This window comes from Dermochelys coriacea, chromosome 10, assembly GCF_009764565.3.
Source record: "Dermochelys coriacea isolate rDerCor1 chromosome 10, rDerCor1.pri.v4, whole genome shotgun sequence".
Taxonomy (NCBI): domain Eukaryota; kingdom Metazoa; phylum Chordata; order Testudines; family Dermochelyidae; genus Dermochelys; species Dermochelys coriacea.
Genome location: NC_050077.1, coordinates 8409057 through 8430156, shown reverse-complemented (window position 1 = coordinate 8430156; position 21100 = coordinate 8409057). Strand labels below are relative to the sequence as shown.

At 40.8% G+C, this 21100-nt stretch overlaps 1 protein-coding gene across 6 annotated transcripts in view; it reads left to right on the top strand.

The window, feature by feature from the left end:
* Positions 1-21100, top strand: part of USP22 (ubiquitin specific peptidase 22) — a 188671-nt gene that overhangs the window by 24857 nt on the left and 142714 nt on the right. For 3 of the 6 annotated variants that reach the window (XR_006274714.1, XM_043493715.1, XM_038418520.2), the window contains exon 2: positions 4713-4814. The exons of the other annotated variants lie outside the window; for them this stretch is intronic. Coding sequence is in view for 2 of the 3 variants with exons in the window: in XM_043493715.1 (XP_043349650.1) it covers positions 4713-4814 (102 nt within the window). In the remaining variant the exon portion in view is untranslated. The remainder of the gene's footprint in view (positions 1-4712; positions 4815-21100) is intronic. 6 annotated transcript variants of the gene reach the window in all.

The following is a 21100-nucleotide window of genomic DNA, read 5'->3' as shown; positions in this document are numbered from 1 at the left end:
ATCACTTTAAATAGCCCCTTATGTGGACTACTTTTAGCAGTTTAAGCCTGTTTATTGGTCTAGCTTGCCCCTGTAAATGTAATCTAAACCGATAAATCAGGTTTAAATCTATTTAAAGATGCTTACATACAAAGCTGTACCAGTTTAACTAAGCTTATTTAATGTCACATCTTTAGTTATACCTGCGTGTAGACTAGGCCTAACTAGGGAAACATTCTATGCTTTCTTGTGATTCAAACATAATCTTCAAAAGGGATAGAGGAAGCCTGCTAAAGTTACATGAAGGTGTGGGGAGGGGATGTCCTTCATATTTTCAGAAATTATTCAGATACTGTCTGACAATTTTTAATAGTTTTAGAGTGAAGATTTCAAAACTGGTTATGCAAGTCTCTCTCTCTCTGTCTGTGAGACAGAGAAAACAAAAATCGGAAAAAACTGTTTTGAGGAAAGTGCCATGCAGTGTGTAGTATGGCCTGCTTTACAAAGTAAGCAGGTCTTTGTTTCCTGGTAGTCTCTGCATGAAACTAATAATTCCCTCCCCTGCATGAACCCCTGAATCTCCCTGCCTTTGTCAGCAGGAGCAGGAAAGAATCTAATGATTGTCCTTCATGTGGGAACAAATGATACAGCTAGATTCTTGCTGAAATGTATCAAGAGAGACTATGCCAGGCTGGGGAAGACTCTTAAGAAAATGAAGGCTCAGGTGATCTTCAGCTACCTGTCACTAGAGGAGGAGAACAAAGGCAAGACAAGATTATGGTGATCAAACAGATGGCTCAGGCAGTGGTGCTATAAGGAAGGTTTGGGGATGTTTGGCCACTGGGAGGCATTCATGGACAGAGGATGGATGGTATCATGAAATTGCCTATGTGCCATTGTAGGCAATCTCCAACTATTAGCAGCAAATATCTCCATAGGCTGGTGATGGGACAATAGATAGGAAGGTCTCAGAGTTGCTACAGAGAATTTTTACCTAGTGTCTGGCTGATGGGTGTTGCCCAAATGCTCTGGGTCTAACTGATTGATTGTCATATTTGGGGGTCGGGAAGGAATTTTTTCCTGGGTCAGATTGGCAGAAACTCTGGGGGGGTTTTCATCTTCCTCTGCAGTATGGGGGCAAAGGTCACTTGCGGGTTTAAACTAGTGTAAATGGTAGATTCTCTGCAGCTTGAAGTCTTTAAATCATGATTTGAGCACTTTAGTAACTCAGCCAGAGGTTTGGGATCTATTACAGGAGTGGGTGGATAGATTCTGTGGCCTGCAATGTGCAGGAGGTCAGACTAAGGTTAGAAGGGATCATCATGATTATCTAAAGTCTGAGTCAAAGATGACATTGGATGGGGTCTGGCAGGCTTGCTAGAGGTTACTGAAGTTGACTGTGAGTCCTGATCCTGAGTATTATTCCTTACTCTGCCACTGACTTGTTCTGTGATCTTGGAAAAGTCACTTAACATTCTCCATGTGTCTGTTTTTCCCTTGTGTAAAATAAGGTGAACACCTAGCTTTGTTTGAAAGGCTCTATAAATGCAAAGTAATATTTATTGGGTGATAGTACCTGCAATTTTTAATATTGCACATTTTCTAGGATGCAGTGGACTTTCATGTGCAGAGGCCAGAATATTCAAAACTTGTTCTACGGTGTGCAGTCGCTAGAGCATATTTAGGTGTGTTTGTGGTCAAACAACCTGCCTCAGATTTCCATTTCAAAATTAACAAACCCAGGAGTGCAAAGTGCCTGTTCTCTGTGATTTAACTAGGAGGAGGAAAATCTGCATTTCAAATAGCACTTTATTTTAGTAAATCAAATGAAGTGACCAGTATTTTAAAGAAAAATATTTATTAACACTACCCTCTAAACATTTTCACATCAGCATGACTCCAAGTTCAAATAATAATTGTTTATACTAGTAATATATTTGCTATAAAATATCATAGTTGAGTTTTATTAGAAGTTTGGTTTAAAATCTCTGGTCCAGATTCTTACCTATGCCCAGCTTTTGTTGGGCTCACCTGAGGGTTAGGGGGTTTGGTTCTGCTCTGGTCCAGTCTCAGGTCTTCACTAAACTGTGCTAGCTGGCTGTGTCCCCAGGTGGCCACTATACCAGAGGAGGATAGCTGGAGAGCAACAGCGTTCCAGCAAAACAACAATCCCCATACACTGTTGGGAAGAGAGGTTACATAGCAGATAGCTATGCTTGCTCTACACCATGTATAGTATCCCCAGGTAACTGGTTATGCTGGTATTCTGGTTACTTTGTGCTGTTGCAGCAGTGCAGAGCACCCGAGAGCCGGGGTTGAGAATCTCTCATGCTGTTTTAGAGAGAAGGGTGTAAAATGTAGGACCTACCCAGAAAGCTGTGCATACTTGCATTTAAAATCAAATTGTAAAAATTAACTTCCCTATATTGAAAGGATTTTGTTACCATATCTTGCATATAGGGTCAGAACAATAACATAACTTCCCAGCCTGAATACTGAGCAAATGTGCTGATTTTTTTGATACACTATTGAGCAGTGAAAACTACATTGGCCATACTGAGGTTGATCAGCTTTGAAAAATAGCAGTTGTCTCTGGCAACTGAGTGCTTTTTGTCAAATATATTTTAAAAATATTTATAGTTGTCTACTTTCTTAATGCCATCTGAAAATAAAACTTCAGAAGCTTCTCTTCCGGAAGATACAGGTACTTGATGTATACAATCAATCAGGTTGACAAACACTGAGGTTTTAGTTTCTATTTGAGCAGAATACAGTTTTTTCTTTTGTTCAGCAGTTTCATCAATGACCAGTGTAACTCCAGTCCGTACTCCATGGTGTGATGACATTTAAGGCCTAATGTTGGCTTACCTCATTGCTCCAAGCTACTCCATACGCAAGAACAAATTCATTGTTTCAAGTTAAGATCTTGAAAGAAGATCATTTTCATATGTGCTTTCTGTGTTGTCAACAGTAGATCCTCAAAGTAGGTCCCTTCTGGTTTATGAAACAACTGTGTTTGCACAAAAGGACTAGCTGATGCCTGATGGAATATGTTTATCCTGAAGCATTTTTGAAACTCTATCTCTTGCTAAGAAACCATCCCATAGATCAGCAGCCTTGCTTTTGGGTTAGGATCTAGATAAGATTTTAAAGAACCAATTGCTTCATGAGGCCCAGAAAAGGGGTGCTATTCAAAGTAGACTCTCAAACAGAAAGGCAGCCCCTCTTCCCTCTTAATTTCTCTTTATTTATTCACCCAACTTTTCAGGCCTGATCGTTACTCTGTATTCCAAGGTTGTAGGTGTTAATCTTGTTGCAGATGAGAGTGATAATACATTGCTGTCACAGAACCAGCACATGCTTTAGCCTGCCTCTTGCCAGATTTGGTAGCTATATGCTATACTGGAGAAAATTATTTGAAGAGTCCCATAGCCAGAAAGCTAAGCAGTAAAACTAGTGCAATCAAAAGCAATATGAACGTTCTGGCTTTAGTAAAGAACTATTAGAGTGAAACATCCTGCTGCTGTACTAGTAAGAGAGAGAAAATAATGTAAAATTATGGTTTGTCGTCCAAGGAAAGGTTTATTTATATTTTGGTGGAGGAAGATATTTAGATTTAAGGAGAATAAACGTTTTTCCCTTTCACTGCTTCTTAGTAGTACCTGGTGCAGCAGTAAATGTTTGTGGAAGGGTGTTATTTTCTTTAACTTGTATACTAATACCCAGGGTGGTCAGTCTGTCTACAGCACCTTCATTTGCTTTTCCTTGTGGCTCTTCTTTATATTTTTCCAGATGAAAGAAGGATACAATTTTGTGAGTTTTCTCACTTTCAGTTCACAGTGACTCAGCATATCCAATCACTGGCCAATAACATAGATATTTTTCATCATGAGATACCTATGGTTATGAATTTATTTTGTAATTATTGCAGTAGCACTCTGAAGTTCCCAGTTGGGATTGGTACTCCATTGTGCTAAATGCTGCACGAATTCATGCCCTGTCCCTGGGAGTTTACAATCTAAGGCTTTAATCCTGAAAATACTCACATGTTGGGCTAATCCAGTGTATACAATGGTATTTGCAGAATCAGGCCCTAAGAAGGCAAATGACATACAAAGGATGAGCGAAGATGGTCTTGGCCATATATTGTCAGCTAACCCTAGTAACTGCCCTTTGAGCCATCATTAGCTGTCTGAATTGTCTTTTGAACATTGTGGCAGAGAGGTGTACAGTAGAGATCTGAAGAGGAGATGGGTGGCATTCTTGTACTGGAGCAGGAGTCCTCAAGAACCCTAAGTAACTTCCTCATGAATACATTTTGAGAGTCAGGATACAGTTTTTCCAAGAGTTATCCAATAACCAATATCACTGCTTAGTCACCAGTATGGCGACTGTGACTGAAGTTAGTTGTCAGGCAGCATATAGATAGAAATGGAAAAAGCATATTGTTTTATCCTAACTGCCATAATTCTTTAGCGGCCAGGTGTGTGCATTTCTAATGAGATTGCCATTGCACTACTTGGAGGTAATCCCTCTAGGTCAAGGTTCAGGCAAAAGGGTGTGGAGGAGAAGCTTGCTGTAGCACTACTTACCTTATTACTCTAGGGGGAATTCTGCAACACTATACAAGCACAGAATTAATGTCCCTGGCAGATTTCCTCCCCTCCCCTGCAGAATAATTGATTCTGACAAGGAGGTGAAAGGAAGCTGTAATTACACCTTTTGCCCACCAGGGTCTGATGTGGTGCCAGAAGAGAGGGCAGCTGGAGCAGCCAGCTGCAGAGGAGGACGGGGCAGAGCCTGCTTTCCTCACAGCGCCCTGCTCGCAAGCCCAGGTGAGGAGGCACAGATGTGGGGGGAGGGTGGACAGAGCAGGGCGGATGGACAGAGCAGGGCAGCCATGGCTGCTGGGGGTCTCTCAGACCAGGGTTCAGAAGGGCTAGTGGAGGGAGACAGACTGGGGTGAGGGTGCAGGAGCGGGTGGGGTGACAGCATTGAGCCAAATGGGAGTGAGGGTGCAGGGCCACATGGTGACGGGGGGAGGGTCAGTGGCTGCGTGGGAGTGCAGCGCCACATGGGGACAGAGCAGCTATGCCTGGCTGAATGGAAGTGGGGGTGCAGAGACACATGGGACAGGGGCAGCTTAAAAAAAACAGCCTTCCTGTTCCATACTTCTCCCATCCACACCCAGCAGCTCTCTAGGTTCACTCCCAGGCTCCTTCCCAGCAATTGCCGCCGCCTCCTCCCTCAGCTACTCCGTTACCCTTGATTCTCCCAAGCCTTTGCACTGCTTCTGAGAGGTGCTGGAAATATGTTTCTGTATTGTAGTTTAATTATTATTCAAAGTTCTGTATTAATATGCCTAGTAAGGAATCTTTGTCAAAAAACATGTCCTGAATTTTTGTCTTGTATTGTTACAGACATACAGGTATTTTGAAATAAATTACCAAAATAAGAGAAACTGGCATGATTATATTGTTTTTACAAATAAAATATGCAGAATTCTTAGTTTTTTGGCACAGAATTCACCCAGGAGTATTTTGTACACCCCTTTTCCTCTCCCCCCCCCCCATTTTTAATTTGCATCTTGATTGTCCGTGTCCCAAATTATAGCAACCGTACTGTCTTGTTAGCTAAGCAAGAAGTAGGAAAGACACATTTTGGAATCTATTTAATGCAACTACTTACTTGGCAAGGGTTGCTTTTGGGCAACACGAGGCATGTTGCTCTGTCGTGGTGGACTGAAACAATACTCCCTGATTCTCCCTTTTCTGCTGCAGGCCTAAGGACCATATATTTGTCTGTTAAGCACTGTGCGCATTTGGTGCTGTATAAATAAAACAAGAGACCAAAACTAAGCTGTGTGTCATGTACAGCATTACCAAGCACTACAAGTAGGCTATGAGACTGTCATCAGTTTGGGTCACATTGCTATAATTGGAAATTACCAGCAGAGTTAAATGATATTTCAATTCCTTAAGATAGCCTAGTGCTCCAGCTTTGAGCATGTAAGTTATTATAAAGGATGTTCATTTCCCATCTTCCTTTTTTGCTAAGTGAAGGACATAATCATTGAGAGGAGAAATTTTTATTTTTTAAATCACTTGCACAGTAACACTAACACTTTAATGGCATACCCATGTCTGCATGATGCCTTGTTGCTGTTGGCTTATTACTAGCTGTGACAGAATATAGCCCTGTGTTTTCTATTGTAATAATCTTTGTACAAGGTATGTCTTGTGCGGTATCACTTGAAAACTCATAATTTGCTGGTCATTATTGTCCTGGTATGGCAACATTGTACGTGAAGTTAGAAGAGGCCACTAGGTGGTGCTGCATGTTCCAAACCACAGCCCTGCCCAAACAGAATTTGGCAAACAAGCCTTTCTCAAACAAAAGAATGTGTGCTCTGCTTAATTTGCATTTAAGCCATGAACAGAGTCATCAAGCCAGTTCCTCTGAGTCAAAAGGCAAGCTGACGGCTCAGCCAGGTGTAAACAAGACCAACGGGGTCATTACCTGCTAAATGGCTATTCTTTGGCAGGAAAAGGGGCAGGGGCAAAAAAAAAACAATCTACATCTTAGCAAAGGAACATCATGGACTTCCCTTCCACACAGACTGGCTGTTGCCTTTACTCTCAGCTGGAAATGCTTCTGGGGGGGGGCACAAGATTATAAAAAGAAAGGGCAGATACCCCTTCTCTTCTCTCTCTCTTTGTCCATTGAGTCACTGCACAAGAAGGGACAAAGGAAACTGCCATTAAACAGAGGAAGGGGTCGTGGCCTAAGAAGTTTGACCAGTAAGACTGTTTGAGAGCACATGGTGAGAAAAACTTTTGCTTTGAATTTAACACGGTTTAAGTTAGGCATTAGTTGCGTTTATCTTTATTTTTCTTGTAACCATTTCTGACTTTTATGCCTCATTACTTGTATTCATTTAAAAGATACAGCCATAAAGCATTGTAAAGGGCACCCCAGGCTGAATGGAATGGGTGACACAGCTACTCATTAGTCTGGATTGTACTCTGGGTATGTCCCATTAGCCTCTGGAATTTTCTTCCTCCAGTGGCTCCCAGAACCCAGACAGTTTTACTTTTCCTTTGGAGGTTGCCTACGTTGCTCTTAGATCTAGGCTAACTGCAAAAGGCTGAGGTCTTTGTAGTACTTCCAGACCTTGCTGACCTGCCTGTGAATGAAGGATTGGGGTTGGGTCTCATTATCATAGCACTTGTCTAATACGTTAGACTTTTTGCTTGACCTTTTGGCAACCATGTGAACAAAGATTAATTTAGAAGATACCAAAGGGTGGTCTTGTCTACATAGGTGTTTTTGTGTACTAAATTGTTTTTTAATTAGTGTCCTGCATCCACACAATATAATTCTTCCATCTAACTGCCCAATTTTTGCTAATTGGATAATCATTTTCAAGGTGAATGAAGTTAATTTCAGAATGAATTAGTGTGGGGGGAAAAAAGTTTTGTGTGGACGCATCTGTATTTCGGATTAACTTTTCAGCCCTCACACCACTATTGCACGTTACATTGCTTCACAACGGAACCAACCTGTCTATTTTACCAGTGTCCCCTCTGTTGCTCTAGGGTCATGTTGACCAGATATCGCCTCCCTATTTAAATGCTGGCACTTAGCCAGGAGCATTCTATTTGTCATTCCGTACTCTTGAAGTATTATAGCAGCCATGAATCATGCATTTGTGTGCAGCTGTGTAAGAAGTCATGGACTTGAGGAGAGGAGACAGTCCAGGCCTGCCTTAACAGCAGCCACTATAATATAAAGCTATGCAAGTGGATAGCAATGCAGGCGACCATTGGGATCGCTCACAGGACATTTCTCGATGCTGAAGGTAAAGGAAAAGAGCCCCAGCGGAATTATGAAAAACCAAGGAGAGAGAGAGAGAGACACAAGTTCTCCAAGTATCTGTCCCCTCTTTGAGGAACTGGATTGGATTTTTACCAGTGAGACTACTACTGAACCATGTTATGCTGTGGACAGCACCTCAGGCATCGCGGTGAACACAGTTCCCAGTCAGGACTATGAGGATGAGGCAGTTTCCTCTGAAGCCAGGATCTTTTCCGCAAACAAGAGCCCAAGGCAGACATGGAGGAACAAAAAGCTCCTAGAATCCAGGTGGACACCAAGCCAGAGTATGATGGGAGGGAACCTCTGCCAGTGAGTATTTATGGTGGTGCATTGCAATATAACTGTACAGGTGGTTTAACAAACTTTTGTTCTAAGTGCCTAATGGATGCTGCCACTTTAACGGATGTGAAGTAGGAGCCTTTCCAAGCTTGCTTTGCTTCCAGCAGCCCATCTCCCCACATGCTCAAAATGGCCTCCGCACCTGGGAATATCAGCTCTGCAGGAATTATTTTCCACAGCCTTCTGCCATGCCAGCATCCCAACCCCCTTTTCCTGGACCCTTTCACATTCTCTCCTCCGATCCCTTGGTTGACCACTCCTGGTCAAGTTAGTGGCATCCAGTGGTTTTTAAATAATAATAAAATCTTGAAATGGAGGAACATTTATTGATATGTCACAGGAAAAGCAATGCAATATAAAAAATACTTGCTTCACAGTTTGATCAGTCACATGAGATTTCAGCTATGTTAGCATTTTGAGGTATATTTCCCAAAGTGAGACATCAAAAACACATAGGTGGGAGCCTTACAATCTCATCTGTAAACAGATTCTCAGCATTGTTAACCCATTAGGTTCTGAACAACTACAGAACTCCTAATTATTTATTTTTCAGTGCACTTTGTACATGTTTGCAGGTGATATAAAACAGAACTTAAGGCAAAGATAACACTCTATTTAGGTATGAACATTCAAAGGCAAAGCAGCCTTTTTGGGGTCACCTGTAAAAAACTGTTTAAGTAGTGTTGCCTTTCTGTCCTGGAGCAACTCCCTGAAATAGAGAGAGTTTGTGAGGGAGAATGGAGGAATGCAGGGAGCTCCTGGTGTGTGCAATGAACTCTGCCTAAAGAAGCAACAAAATATGCAAACCCCTGGATTTTAAGATTCCAAGAATAAGTTTATATTTTACATTTCTCTTGCACCTTCCATCCTTAACAAATGTTCATAATAAATACTTGATATACCCTGGTGTGCTAGCCAATATGCAAGTCCTGTTTTTACAGATTAGGAAAATTGAGATGTAGAGATTGTGACTTGTCCAAGTCTCACTGTGAGGTCTGAGAAAAGAACTCTGATCTTGTGACAGCTAGTCATGTGCTGTAACCACTATAGTAGAACCTCAGAGTTACAAACTGACAAGTCAATCTCACACCTCATTTGGAACTGGAAGTATGCAATCAGGGAACGCGCGTGCGCACACACAAAGCAAGTACAGTACTGTGTTAAACATAAACAAGTCTTAAAAAAAGGAAAGCAGCATATTTCTTCTTTATAATAATGTTTCAAAGCTGTATTAAATCAATGCTCAATTGTAAACTTTTAAAAAGAACAAGCATAAAGTTTTGTTCAGAGTTACGAACAACCTCCATTCCCAACCTGCTCATAACTCTGAGATTCTATTGTAGAGCCTGCCTCGTCTCGTGGTAATATTATTAGACAATATAAGACTTTATACTGCAGTAGCTAACTGATGTCTAATATGTGCAGCTTCTCCAAGTCCTTCAGATATAAATATTTTATCCTCCTCTAAAAATGGGTTTCTTCTCTCCTCCAGTTCAGCCTTCTGTTTCACTAGTACTCATTTTTCTACTTAGCCGTTTGCCTACAATAATAATTACAAGAATTTTCTAAGACACGTTATAGTGCTGAACTCCATGTAGATTCCAGTTATTAGCAACCCCTCAGTTCCCACCCAAAAGTTGCTATTATGGTTGCTATATAAGCAACCAATAAGTAGCCAATAAGCGAAAGGCATTGTTTTCAGGCACGTGCATATGTGTATGAGTGTGAGACGATGCATAATAATTATAGAAGCTGGGCAACTGTTTAAGATTTGGTTTCGCAGTGTTGAAAAATAATGTATAATCCAAAAGTATCATAATTGTTTACACTGTAAGTAGAGAAAACTTTAAATCTTGGTATACTGTGCTTCATGTATACTTAGTCAATGTTCCATGTGACAGTGAAGGAGCACACAATTTTATGAACAGAAAATCATTTGTTTTAAAATGAAACTAAAGAAATCAAAATTTTGCCGTCCTTGCTGTTGCATTGCTGCTCCTGGCCCTGGTTTGTGCTGACCTCTGGCTCCTGTAAAACGTTACTTCCATTCTTAACAATGTCTCAAAATCTGTTTCACGCACCAAACTTCTCAGATGCTCACACTTGCTAAGCACCAGGCTCACACAGAGACTTCAGAACCCTAACTTTGTCCGTGGGAGACAGCTCCACATGTTTGCTGCACAGGCTCAGGGCCAGCGTATTGAGTGAAGGTGGGACCTCTCTCCTAATAAAGTTGCTAATAGGTGGCATGCCTGTAGCCATTATCCAAATCCTATTAACATCAAAGTTAATAGGACAGAATTGATTCTTGGCAAAATATTTCTGTTCAGTGCAAGTTATTAATATTGGAATTGGTATTAAGTGGAATCTACTGTACTTGCACATCTCTCTCTCACACTCACACAAATTACAAGCAACAAAAATGTAATCTAGGCCTAATCGCCTAATCAGTTCCCTACCATTACAGGGACCTCAGGAAATCGTAAAACCTCAGTCTCTCCTGTTCCCTAGCTGTGGCACATGTCAGTTTAGTTTCCTGAAGACTGAAATGCGTTAGTGTAACTGAAGTCACTGGGCTCAGCTTAGGGGTACATGGGTGAACTTCAGTGGCCTGTGATATGCAACAGGTCATACTTGATGCGTTATGGTCCCTTTTGGTCTGAAACTCTATAATCTATTGTGTTAAGCCTTGCCTATACAGGAAAGCTGCTCCAGTATAACCTAAGGTGTGAATTTAAACCAGTAGTTAAAATGGTGCAGACTACTGTGGACACTTTTGTTTCGGTTTGAGTGGCTTAATTCTGTTGATTTTAAATTGATTAGGAATAGGTTAAAGTTTAAACCAAAATAAACCTCTTAAAGTGTGTGTGTGTGTGTGTTCACTCAGGAGTTTGCAGCTGTTTAACCATGGCCAGATTTAGGTTAGGAGCTCATTGGAAGTATAGCTATTACTAGCATACTGTAATGACAAAGCACTCCTAGTATGGACATACCTTATACCGACAAAACTGTGCTTTGTCAGTGTAACTTATTCCAGCCTCCCCACCTACGAGTGAATGAAGTTATTCCAGCAAAAGTGCACTTTTGCTGGTATAACGGTATACACTAGGGGCTTGTGCTGACACAACTGTGTTGATCAGCGATCACACCATTTCACATCCCTGACCAACGTAACTATGCCAATAAAAGTTTGTAAAGTAAACCTGGACTGTCTGTTTTGCACTAGTATAACACTTTCCCATGTAGACAAGGCCTTCTTGCTTCTAAGACCAACCTTTGTTCAGAGAGAATCTCCATATCTTCTTAGTTTCGCTGATGGAAAGCCAGTTAGAAATAATGTTTTTTACATCAGAAGATCAAGTGAGTATACCCTTCCAGGGAGCAACAACTTCCAAGGAGGAGGATTAGTGTATATGTTTGTCAGCACTTGTGAGGCAGTATTGGAAGCTTAACCTGGAAATTATTTGTGTATATCTCTTTAAAATTAGTAGAAAAATTTATATGCATGCTAAAAGTACATTGGTGTATTTGTAAATAAATTTCATACTATTACAGTTCTAAATATGATTTAGTTTACAAATACTTGGGCATAGGGGAAGACTGAAAAAATTGGTTAGCTGCCTCAATGCTTGAAGGCCGAGGTTTCCTTGGTCTTTTCCAAGGGCCTGTCCTCTTTAATTTTTGCTTTGTTCTCTCTGGCCCTCCATCCTAATCTTGGCCTGGCTGGGTGAGAGACTTCTGGGAAAAGTTCTGAGGAAGACTGGTGTATTATATATAATCACTAATAATGTCTTTAAAAAAAAGATACAATTATGCTAAATAGAATGCATGGCAGTCAGATAGTTGTTGGCCCATGTATTTTGAGAAAAAGGGAAAAACTTTCACCCAAACACTTCTTAATCATAAAAGAACAATAGGGTTTAAAACTGTATTCTCATGAAAGGGCTGTTCGTGCTAATCAGAATGCAGCTATTTAGTAACGGTACAGTGAACAATAGTTACATTGCTGCATTAACATTTATCATACAATGATTAAACCTACATCAGTCATTTGGTGTGTTAAACTAGGAAGTAATTGTTGTATTCTTTTAAGATTGATGTGTCTTGCTCAGAAAATAAAGGTCTCTGTTTTGGCTTGGTATCTGTCTCACCAGCAGAAACTAGTCTTCTGTGACAGTGCTTCTCTCCCTTCTCCGGCCAGTCCTATCTCTGAATTGGAACGGTTCCATTATGATTATTAATTTGTATGACACCATAAACTTGCATGGGGTTTTCCAAACACAGCAAGATGTATATCTGCCTCAGAATTCAGTTGAGATCACAACTGAAGAACCCAATAAAATCTATGGATATCTAATATTCAAAGCAGTGGAGAATGTGTTCTAATAATTTTTAAATTTCAATTGACATAAAGTCTAAATTAAATCGACCAAAATAAGGATTCAGTTAAATTTGCTGTTCTATCCTTTTTTTTCAGTCCATAGTGTATAGATACTACAGTATGTCTTTATGCAAGATCATCCTCTGTTCAGCCATTCCTCCCGTTACTAAGGATCCTGGAGAGGTTTAAATACGATATTTTGGACTCGACTCTGAAACCTCGCTCCCTCCCACCACTCCGCCACCCCCGTTGTGGTGTTGGCTAAAGTTATATTCTTTTGTATTTTTATTTGAATTTAAGCAATACTCCAATTAGTCATTACTGTCACTGACATTAGAAAATGCTTGTCTCCTAAACTGAAAATAGTTTCATAACATGTGGAATAACATTTTCACACTTTCAGGCTACTTTGGGTATAAAACATTAGTTTCTGCAAAAACTGATTTTTTTCTAACTGAACATTGTCCAGTGAGTTGATGAATCAAGTGAGGAGGTTGTAAATATCATTAGGATAAAATTGAATGCCTCTTAATTTCTATTTTTAATGGGTTTTTTTAATGCTCTTTAATAAATGGTGGGGGTTTTTGTGTGCATTTTTTTTTCTTTTTAAATTTATGAATGTCTAACTGGCTTGAAATATTTGATTTTAAATTACACGCTTAAATTACAAATTCCCAGATTAAAAACTAAATTTAAATTGGAATTTAAGACTGAGAGTATGCATTGGTAATTTACAAAATTTTGAAATGAAAATGCTATTTTATAGTAACAAAGGGTTTGTTGATGGTCATGAACAAAATAACTATTTCTCTAAAACAATACAGTCGCGGCTTACTGAATAAATAAGGTGCCAGAATGTGCAGTTACAGCAGATTGACATACTTAGAGTGCCTTACGTTACAACTGAACTAGATGTAAGATTAATGGCACCAAAATAGCAGTATCTGAGACAATGTGTGGTTATCATGGCACTTAAATAAAAACATGCCAGTTCAAGCATTGTACGTATTTCTGATGCCCAGTACACATACAGGTATAATAAGTTGTCTGCCATTATTATAGTGTTTTAGGACTGTGTGTAGAGGCTGGCATTTAGGGAAGTGGGTGTTAAATTTGTAAAACAGGCTTTCATGCTACAAAGCCCGTTTTGCCAAGGCCCTGAATTCCATGTCCTGACTAAATTATCAGTCATAGGAGGATCCCGCTTGTGGTAATTCTGCCACAGAGAGAGATTATAAAGACTGTTTTGGAGATGTCAGCTTGTCGCTGCTGTCCTGTTAATCTCTCAGCCCACAAAAATGCTCTTTCCCCGTCCTTCACGTTGCTCCAGTTAACTTAGATTTGTTGCTAATGCTGCATCCTACATGCTTGTCCTCCGCAGCATCTTCAACATATGTTACTTTTCAGAGTAGCAGCCGTGTTAGTCTGTATTCGCAAAAAGAAAAGGAGTACTTGTGGCACCTTAGAGACTAACAAATTTATTAGAGCATAAGCTTTTGTGAGCTACAGCTCACTTCATCGGATGCATTTGGTGGAAATTTTTTTTTTTCCACCAAAGGCATCCGATGAAGTGAGCTGTAGCTCACAAAAGCTTATGCTCTAATAAATTTGTTAGTCTCTAAGGTGCCACAAGTACTCCTTTTCTTTATATGTTACTTTGTACCATCAAAGTCTTCATTCAAGCCCTGTTTGTCTAAATCTGTCTAACTACCGCTAGCTCCTACTCTGCGGTCTCCATGACTTACTTTCCTTTACCCTACCCTTTCAGTCTACTCAAAATGCCACAGATGATATACAACTTGCCTGCTGTTCTGACCATATTCAGCTCTTCTCAAAACCTCTTCACAGTCATCTTCTTGCTTATAGCATTACATTTTAAACTACTTATTGCTTACAAGGCATGTTAAAATAGGTTGCCTGTTGCTTGTCTGCTGGTTTGCTACCATTTCTTTTTACCCATCGTTTACCCCAGCCAAGTAGCATTACTAACTGCTCCCTTTGTATCTTTGCCCCCATCTTTGTATGTTTTTTCCTCCATATTTGTCTTATATGGCTCTCATATACTTGAAGCCACATCCGTGGGTCAAATTGAGGTTGGGATGGCAGTGGTACTAGCCCAAGTCCTGCCAACATGAGACACCATTATGAGATGCTATAATTTGTGTGGAAGCTCAAAATATGACCCTCTCCTCCTCTTTTACATGTTTGACTATCCGTTAGAGATAAGTGTGGACGTCATTGCGCATTTGAGTTTTACCTGCACTGAGATGTACAGGGACAGCTCTTACCTCTCAGCTGTTGTCAGACTTCTTGTAAAGTCTGTTGGCTACATTGTTCACAATTTAGAACATTATCTGTGCATCCATAAGGACTAGCTGAGATTCTTGAGCACAATATGGCAGCTTAGGTATGCCATATCCACATTCCGTTAACCCCTAGCTCCTTCTGGGAACCCAAGGGAATTGTAGGACATGGGGTCCATTTCACAGTGTTTCTTGAGTAACTCCTACAAGTCCATGGGGAGACTGCCATAAATCTCCTGGTGTCAGCACCACTTCCTAGTTCTCTTCTTAAAGTGGGGGCCAGGTTGAGCAGTTAACACTCTTGTTGATTAGCAAGAGAAGTTTTAGCTACAGCTTTTGAATAACAGTTGGAAAGCCTCTGAGGTGACTGTAGTGAGGTAGTAAAAGATGGTCCAGTTGGACTCATTCTCTGGCTCTCCACAGGTACAATAATTCAGAGTTTGTGGTGTAACTATCTTGTACCCATCACCAACTAAATAGGCTGCTGTGTGCTGTATTGGCAAATCTTCAGCCAATGGAGCAGTGATTTGAGCTCAAACTGGGACCCATTTGTTCTAAGGCCTAGGGCAGAGGTTCCCAAATTTGTGTTTGCTGTGCCGCCAGCCCTCCCTGCCATAAGAAACAACTTTTCTGCAGGTGCCTGGGAGCCCATCCTGACCAGTGTGCCCCACTGCTCCCTGGCCTGCGAGCATTGTTCTACCTGAGACACGCTGCGGGCAGGCCGCCCCAACAGGACATAGCCAGGCAGGCTGTGCCCCACTCCTCATGCCCCCCACTACTGGGACCCACCAAAATCCCTCTGGCTGCAGGCTCCTCCCACTCTCCCCTGATCCCCAGCACGCGTGGTCAAGAGCCTGCGCGGATAGGGAGGAATTATCTCCCAAGAGGGCACACGCGCATCAGCCTCTGGAGAAGTGAATGAACTGGAATTGCTCCCCTCACCCGTGCCCCCCGCCGCGCATGTGAGGAGACTACCTTCCTCACTTCTCATCCCTTCCCCCTCCTTGTTCTTCCAGTCTGGCGGCAGCAGCAGCAGGAACTGGAGCAGGAGACTGAGCAAGTGAGAGGAATTCTTATTTTATCAACACGATTTTGAAGAAACACAAGAAAAAGAGAGCCTCATGCACACGCCACAGTTTGAAAACCAATGGCCTAGGGTGAGCAGCAATAGCTGAATAGCCTTCTGGATGCCACATTTCTGTATCTCTGCAGTGAGCTATCTGTGAAAGTGCAGCTCCAGACTGCAGGGAAATGCAGTCTCCTCACCATGGAAGACCATATCAGTGGCCATGTGGAACCAGTCTACCCCAAACGGTTATTGGACAATGGGGCACCAGTTCAGTGAAGGCTTTGCAATACTATGTATTGTCTTGTAGGGGCATGTGATCAATGTGCTGGAAATCCCTGGAATTTTAGCTAGTTGGAGTTCCTCAACTGTGCAGGAGACATTAATGGAACCCATTTGCCTATTCTGTCTCCCCTCTTTTTCCTCTGGCCCTGAAACAAGCCCTGTAGTATACTAAGAGGGATAATGATCAGTTCTGATGTGAGTTCTTGATAATCAGCAGAGGTGTGTGTGTGTGTGTGTGTGTGTGTGTGTGTGTGTGTGTGTGTGTATATGTGTATATATATATATATAATATAGGCTAATCAGCAAAAGTGCATTATGCTAGAATTTTAAAAAACTATACTTCCCAAGAATGGGAGGTCTAGTCCCACTGAATTACATGGATATAGATGTTTCTCTCACTACCATGATGCTGGAACTTGCGTACCTTCTTTAGCTATAGCTAATGGGAACTTTTCCTAATTACACAGACCGAGATGCAGATTCATTTTTAAGAATGCATTCACCAGGTGCAGGATAGTGATAGTGTGTGCTTTTTTGAGAGATTTAACATGCAGTGTCTGTTCATATCAGTGTATTACATTTTGCATAGTCCATGAAAGCAAAGGTGATGTTTTCAGTGAACAGAAGACTGGCAAGGCAGGCAGCCAGCCAGACTGGCATCAACCTATGCACAGCTAGACAAACAAGTGGCTGAACCTGAGGCTGTTTACAGTTTGCAGTCAGCATGTTATCCAAATTAGAAAAGCTGCAAGGCATACACTCCCAGACTGATGATGGAAATTGGGAATGGACCAGTGAAGTAAGTTTTTAACCTGTACTTCTTCAGCATAGGAATCTGCTACTCTCCAATGGTGTGTGGTGTTTTTTCTTCCCAGGCCTGGGTCTACACTTGAAAATGTTACGGGTATAACTATATTGCATAGGGATGTCATTTTTATTTCTTTTAATCAAAATAGTTATACTGGTAAAAGCCCTAGTGTGAATGCAGTTATGCCAGTATTCTTATTCCCTCCCCCCTATAGGAATAGCTATAGTGATAACACCTTTATACTGATATAACTATTCACATGATGGGGGTCCGTACAAGGCTAGTAGTACTTTCTAGTGTAGACAAGCCCTTTGTCTTTGCCAAGTATTTGGGGTATGCTAGAAGTTATTCTTAATTCTGTTTGTTTCTCCACCCCCCAAGTGCAGTCTGTCAACACCCTCTCCAGGTATACTTGGTAAACTGCACTTACACTGCTCCCTAGTTCTGCTGCTTCCTTGTTCGGGGCAGATTCCTTAGCAACTTTCTGAGGACTCTTTCCCTTGGGGTGTTTTTTTTTTTTTTTTTCCTTTTCAGATTCCCCCTCCATCATCTTCTCTGGGTGAGCACTTTGAAGAAGATTAGAGACTTCCATAATCTAGTGGTTGAGCAAAGACCAACTGGCAACACTAGGTCTCTTGTTCTTGCATTCCATTCCCTGGTAGCCACCCCTCACTCAGCTTGTGTAGGTTTTTAGGGGGCTTCTCCTCCACAAGTACCTGACTGTGTACCATTTTCCTGAACCTAGTTTGTTGTTTTTCTGTTTGTTGTATTTTCTATGCTATGGCATCCAGCAAACATCCGGTCATTCAGCAGGAAATGAAATAAGGTCTTTTTGAGATTCCCTGTCCCTTTTCCAAACTGCCACAGTAGCTAGCTGTGGAGAGGTTTGTGGTTTTGTTTTTTTTGTTTTTTTGCCCCCTACTATTTATAACTTGTTTTAGTTGCATGTCCGTTTGATTCTCAAATGCCCCTTAGATTGCTGAAAAAGGTATTACATCAAATAAATCTGCTGAGTTTTATATTTTTCATATCTCAAGTAGATGAAGCGTGGTTGCAGGTTTAGAAACCTAATTAGGCACTGGTTCTGACATATGGTTCAATGTAGATTCAGTGTAAATGCTTTATTTCATATGTAATTTTTGCAATAAAAACTTCTTTTCTCTTCTCTCCTTCTCTTACCCTTGATCTGCCATTTTGAATTGAGCCATATGGCTGTTGTACTCCCATCCTGCCTAGGCCATGCAGCTGAAAGGGGAATATCCCAGGGGATTCCAGGACTTGGGAATTGAAGGAGAATGGAACTGGTAGTGTTGGAGATGGGCTTGGCAGCTGCTGCATGCACCACATGGGCAGAAAGATAGGGGTCACTTCTGCTATCATGAGGCAGTAAGTTGTCCTTTTACATATGCCATTGGTAGTGACGTTCATAAGAACCCAGAATACTTCCCCCAAGCTGGAAAAATCAGCTCACATTGGTAAATTTTTAAGTAAAACGCTGCATACTTGCTTCCTTCTACCTAAGCAGGTTGGCCATGTTGGAATCTGGTTTTCCTCCACACTGACAAGATATCTGGCTTCTTTGGGTCTTATTCCTCATGTCCCATGGTTTGTCTGGTTCGTTATTGTTTTTGTTCTTATAACTAAGTTGTGAAATGTTTCCATGCTATCAAATAGGAGTACATCGAGAGGGGTACAGAGTATGGAATGTCCTTCAGATTTGGTCTAGCTCATCTTAAAATGGGCAACTCTTCTACCCTGAGCAAAACAGATTGTTGTCCTGGATGTTTATCTTCTCACAGCATTGCTTGCCACTTAGTGTGTGAGTTCATCTCTTCCATTTTTCTCAGCTAGCCAGTCTTACACTAAAGTATTTTATAGGTCCAAGTTCAGTTGGCCTTGATTTTACCTCTGTCTCTGGGTGGATACCTATGCTTACGCATCAGCCTCAGGCCAGCTGGCAGCATGCTGGTAGGGTGGTCTCCTCCAAGACATGCCGGTGTTAGAATCTTCTTCTTTCACAGATGTAGGAAAAAAATGTATTCAATCTGAAAATAATATGTAACTGAATTCCATGGCATGTACAGTCCTATTTGTACAGGCAAGTGGCTTTTTGCCAATTTACACTCTGATGCACAGGGGTCAAAAAGTAGAACCCCTCCCCAATCTTTTCCAGGGAATAGTTTCTGCATAGTGGTAAGAACATAACTAACAGTTGCACTGTTTTGTCTGGAAGGACATCAAGGTTTTTCTTTTTACCTTTCATCCTTAAGAAATTTTGTTCCTAATTTCCCAGTTTCTCATCAGCAATTTCCTCCTCACCAACTTTTGATAGGATCTGATATTAACAGAACTTGGTGTCCTGTGGCCATCGGAATTAAATCGCCTCTAAATGTTCAGTAACATCCAATATATTCTTCAGAGCACAATTCCACTAAACAGAATTCGCAGGTCACTGACTCAGACTCAAACCTGGCCTTGTACTTTATTGCCTGATAGAGCTACCCAGATACACCCAGTTTCTGCTTTGCTGCACTGAGTTTTACCTAAATGCAGTTAAGTAATACCACAATGTCTTGACTTTTAGGTAATTAATCGTACCGGTATCCAAACAACTATCATGATTTGCTTCAGAAGTTTAAAACCCAGTTCATGTGGATTTCACCAAAATACTCCCGTTTTTCTTCTAGCTCTGCCACCTTCTAGTTATCAAACAGCTCAGCACTCCACAGACTTGATTTCTGAATTGATGACTTTAAGCTGCACAATCACTTTTTTTCTTTAATTACACAATTTAAGAAAAATCTCACTGGCTTTTTATTAAAAACAAAAAACCTGCACAGGTTTAACCAAGATCGGTTTGTTCAGTTAACTAGTAAATTCCTTTCTAGAGCTAATTTTTGTTTTTCTAAACACAAGATTTTAAGTTATTGGTGACTTTACTGTTCAGCAGTTTTTGTAGTAAATGAAACACTATTTCTGTGGTAGTCATTAGTGGTAACAAATATGCTCCTGTGGGCCCAGTACTTGCTGATAGTGATGTCAGATAGAATCTGAATTTATTCTTCTTTTTTCTACTTTGCAAACGTGACAGTCAGAACTATAGTTCCTGTCTTGTCTGAATGAATCGGTAGACAGTCACGTGCAGCGCAGCCAGCACCTATCGGCTATTGCCCATAACACATACAGCAGCAAGCTGTCTTTCTCCCCTTCCCCTCCTCCTGTAAGCAATTTGTGCAAATGCTGCCAGTATTAAAGCACCACATGCTACTAATTTGTCAGGTGTACACTCTCAGTAATGCTCTGTGTAGTTGATAAATGCCTCAGTTTCTTTTGATGTCTCTCTCTAGCCTCCTAAAAGTATCTTTGCTGTATAGAAGCTGACATACTTCAATCCAGTAGATAATCTTTACACATTTGAACTTTAATACATTAATTTAAGCAGTCATAAATAGAGCATAGTATCTACTAAAGCAGTAGATATTTTTCCATTGTAGAAAATACACATATGTTCAGCCATTGTATTTTCTAGGTTCAAAATTTAAATGCTTTCCTGGAGTTCAGTGTTTAGAGGGTACCTTATTTATCTTCTCATGTTGTCTTTTCAGAATTTTAGGCTAAGTATTCTCTTTCCTCTCTTCCTCTTTCAAAATAGAATGATTTATCTGCCTTTCTCTCAAAACATTTTTTTTGGTTTAGATGGACATTGTATAGCCAATTAAAGCTTGCCGTTGAAATGAAAGACCCCTGTTTCCAAAGATACCTCTTTAAAAACGCTGTGGTTAAAGGAAGACATGAGAATAAGTTTCATTCCTCTGTCTTACTGTTGTGTCACAACAGTTCTGATCTCTCTTGTTCATTTTTTTGCATCACTTTTTTGCAGGGAGGATGATAGATTGTTTTTATATTATTTTCTGAAATGTTAAAACTCCTTCAAGCTGACTTACAAAACTTAGCATGTCTGAACAACTTAACGCTTAACTCTGCTTACTTCACTACCACACCGCTAGGTGATTTGGTTTAGTTGGTTTCATTACTTTGAATAGGAAGACATTTTGATTCAG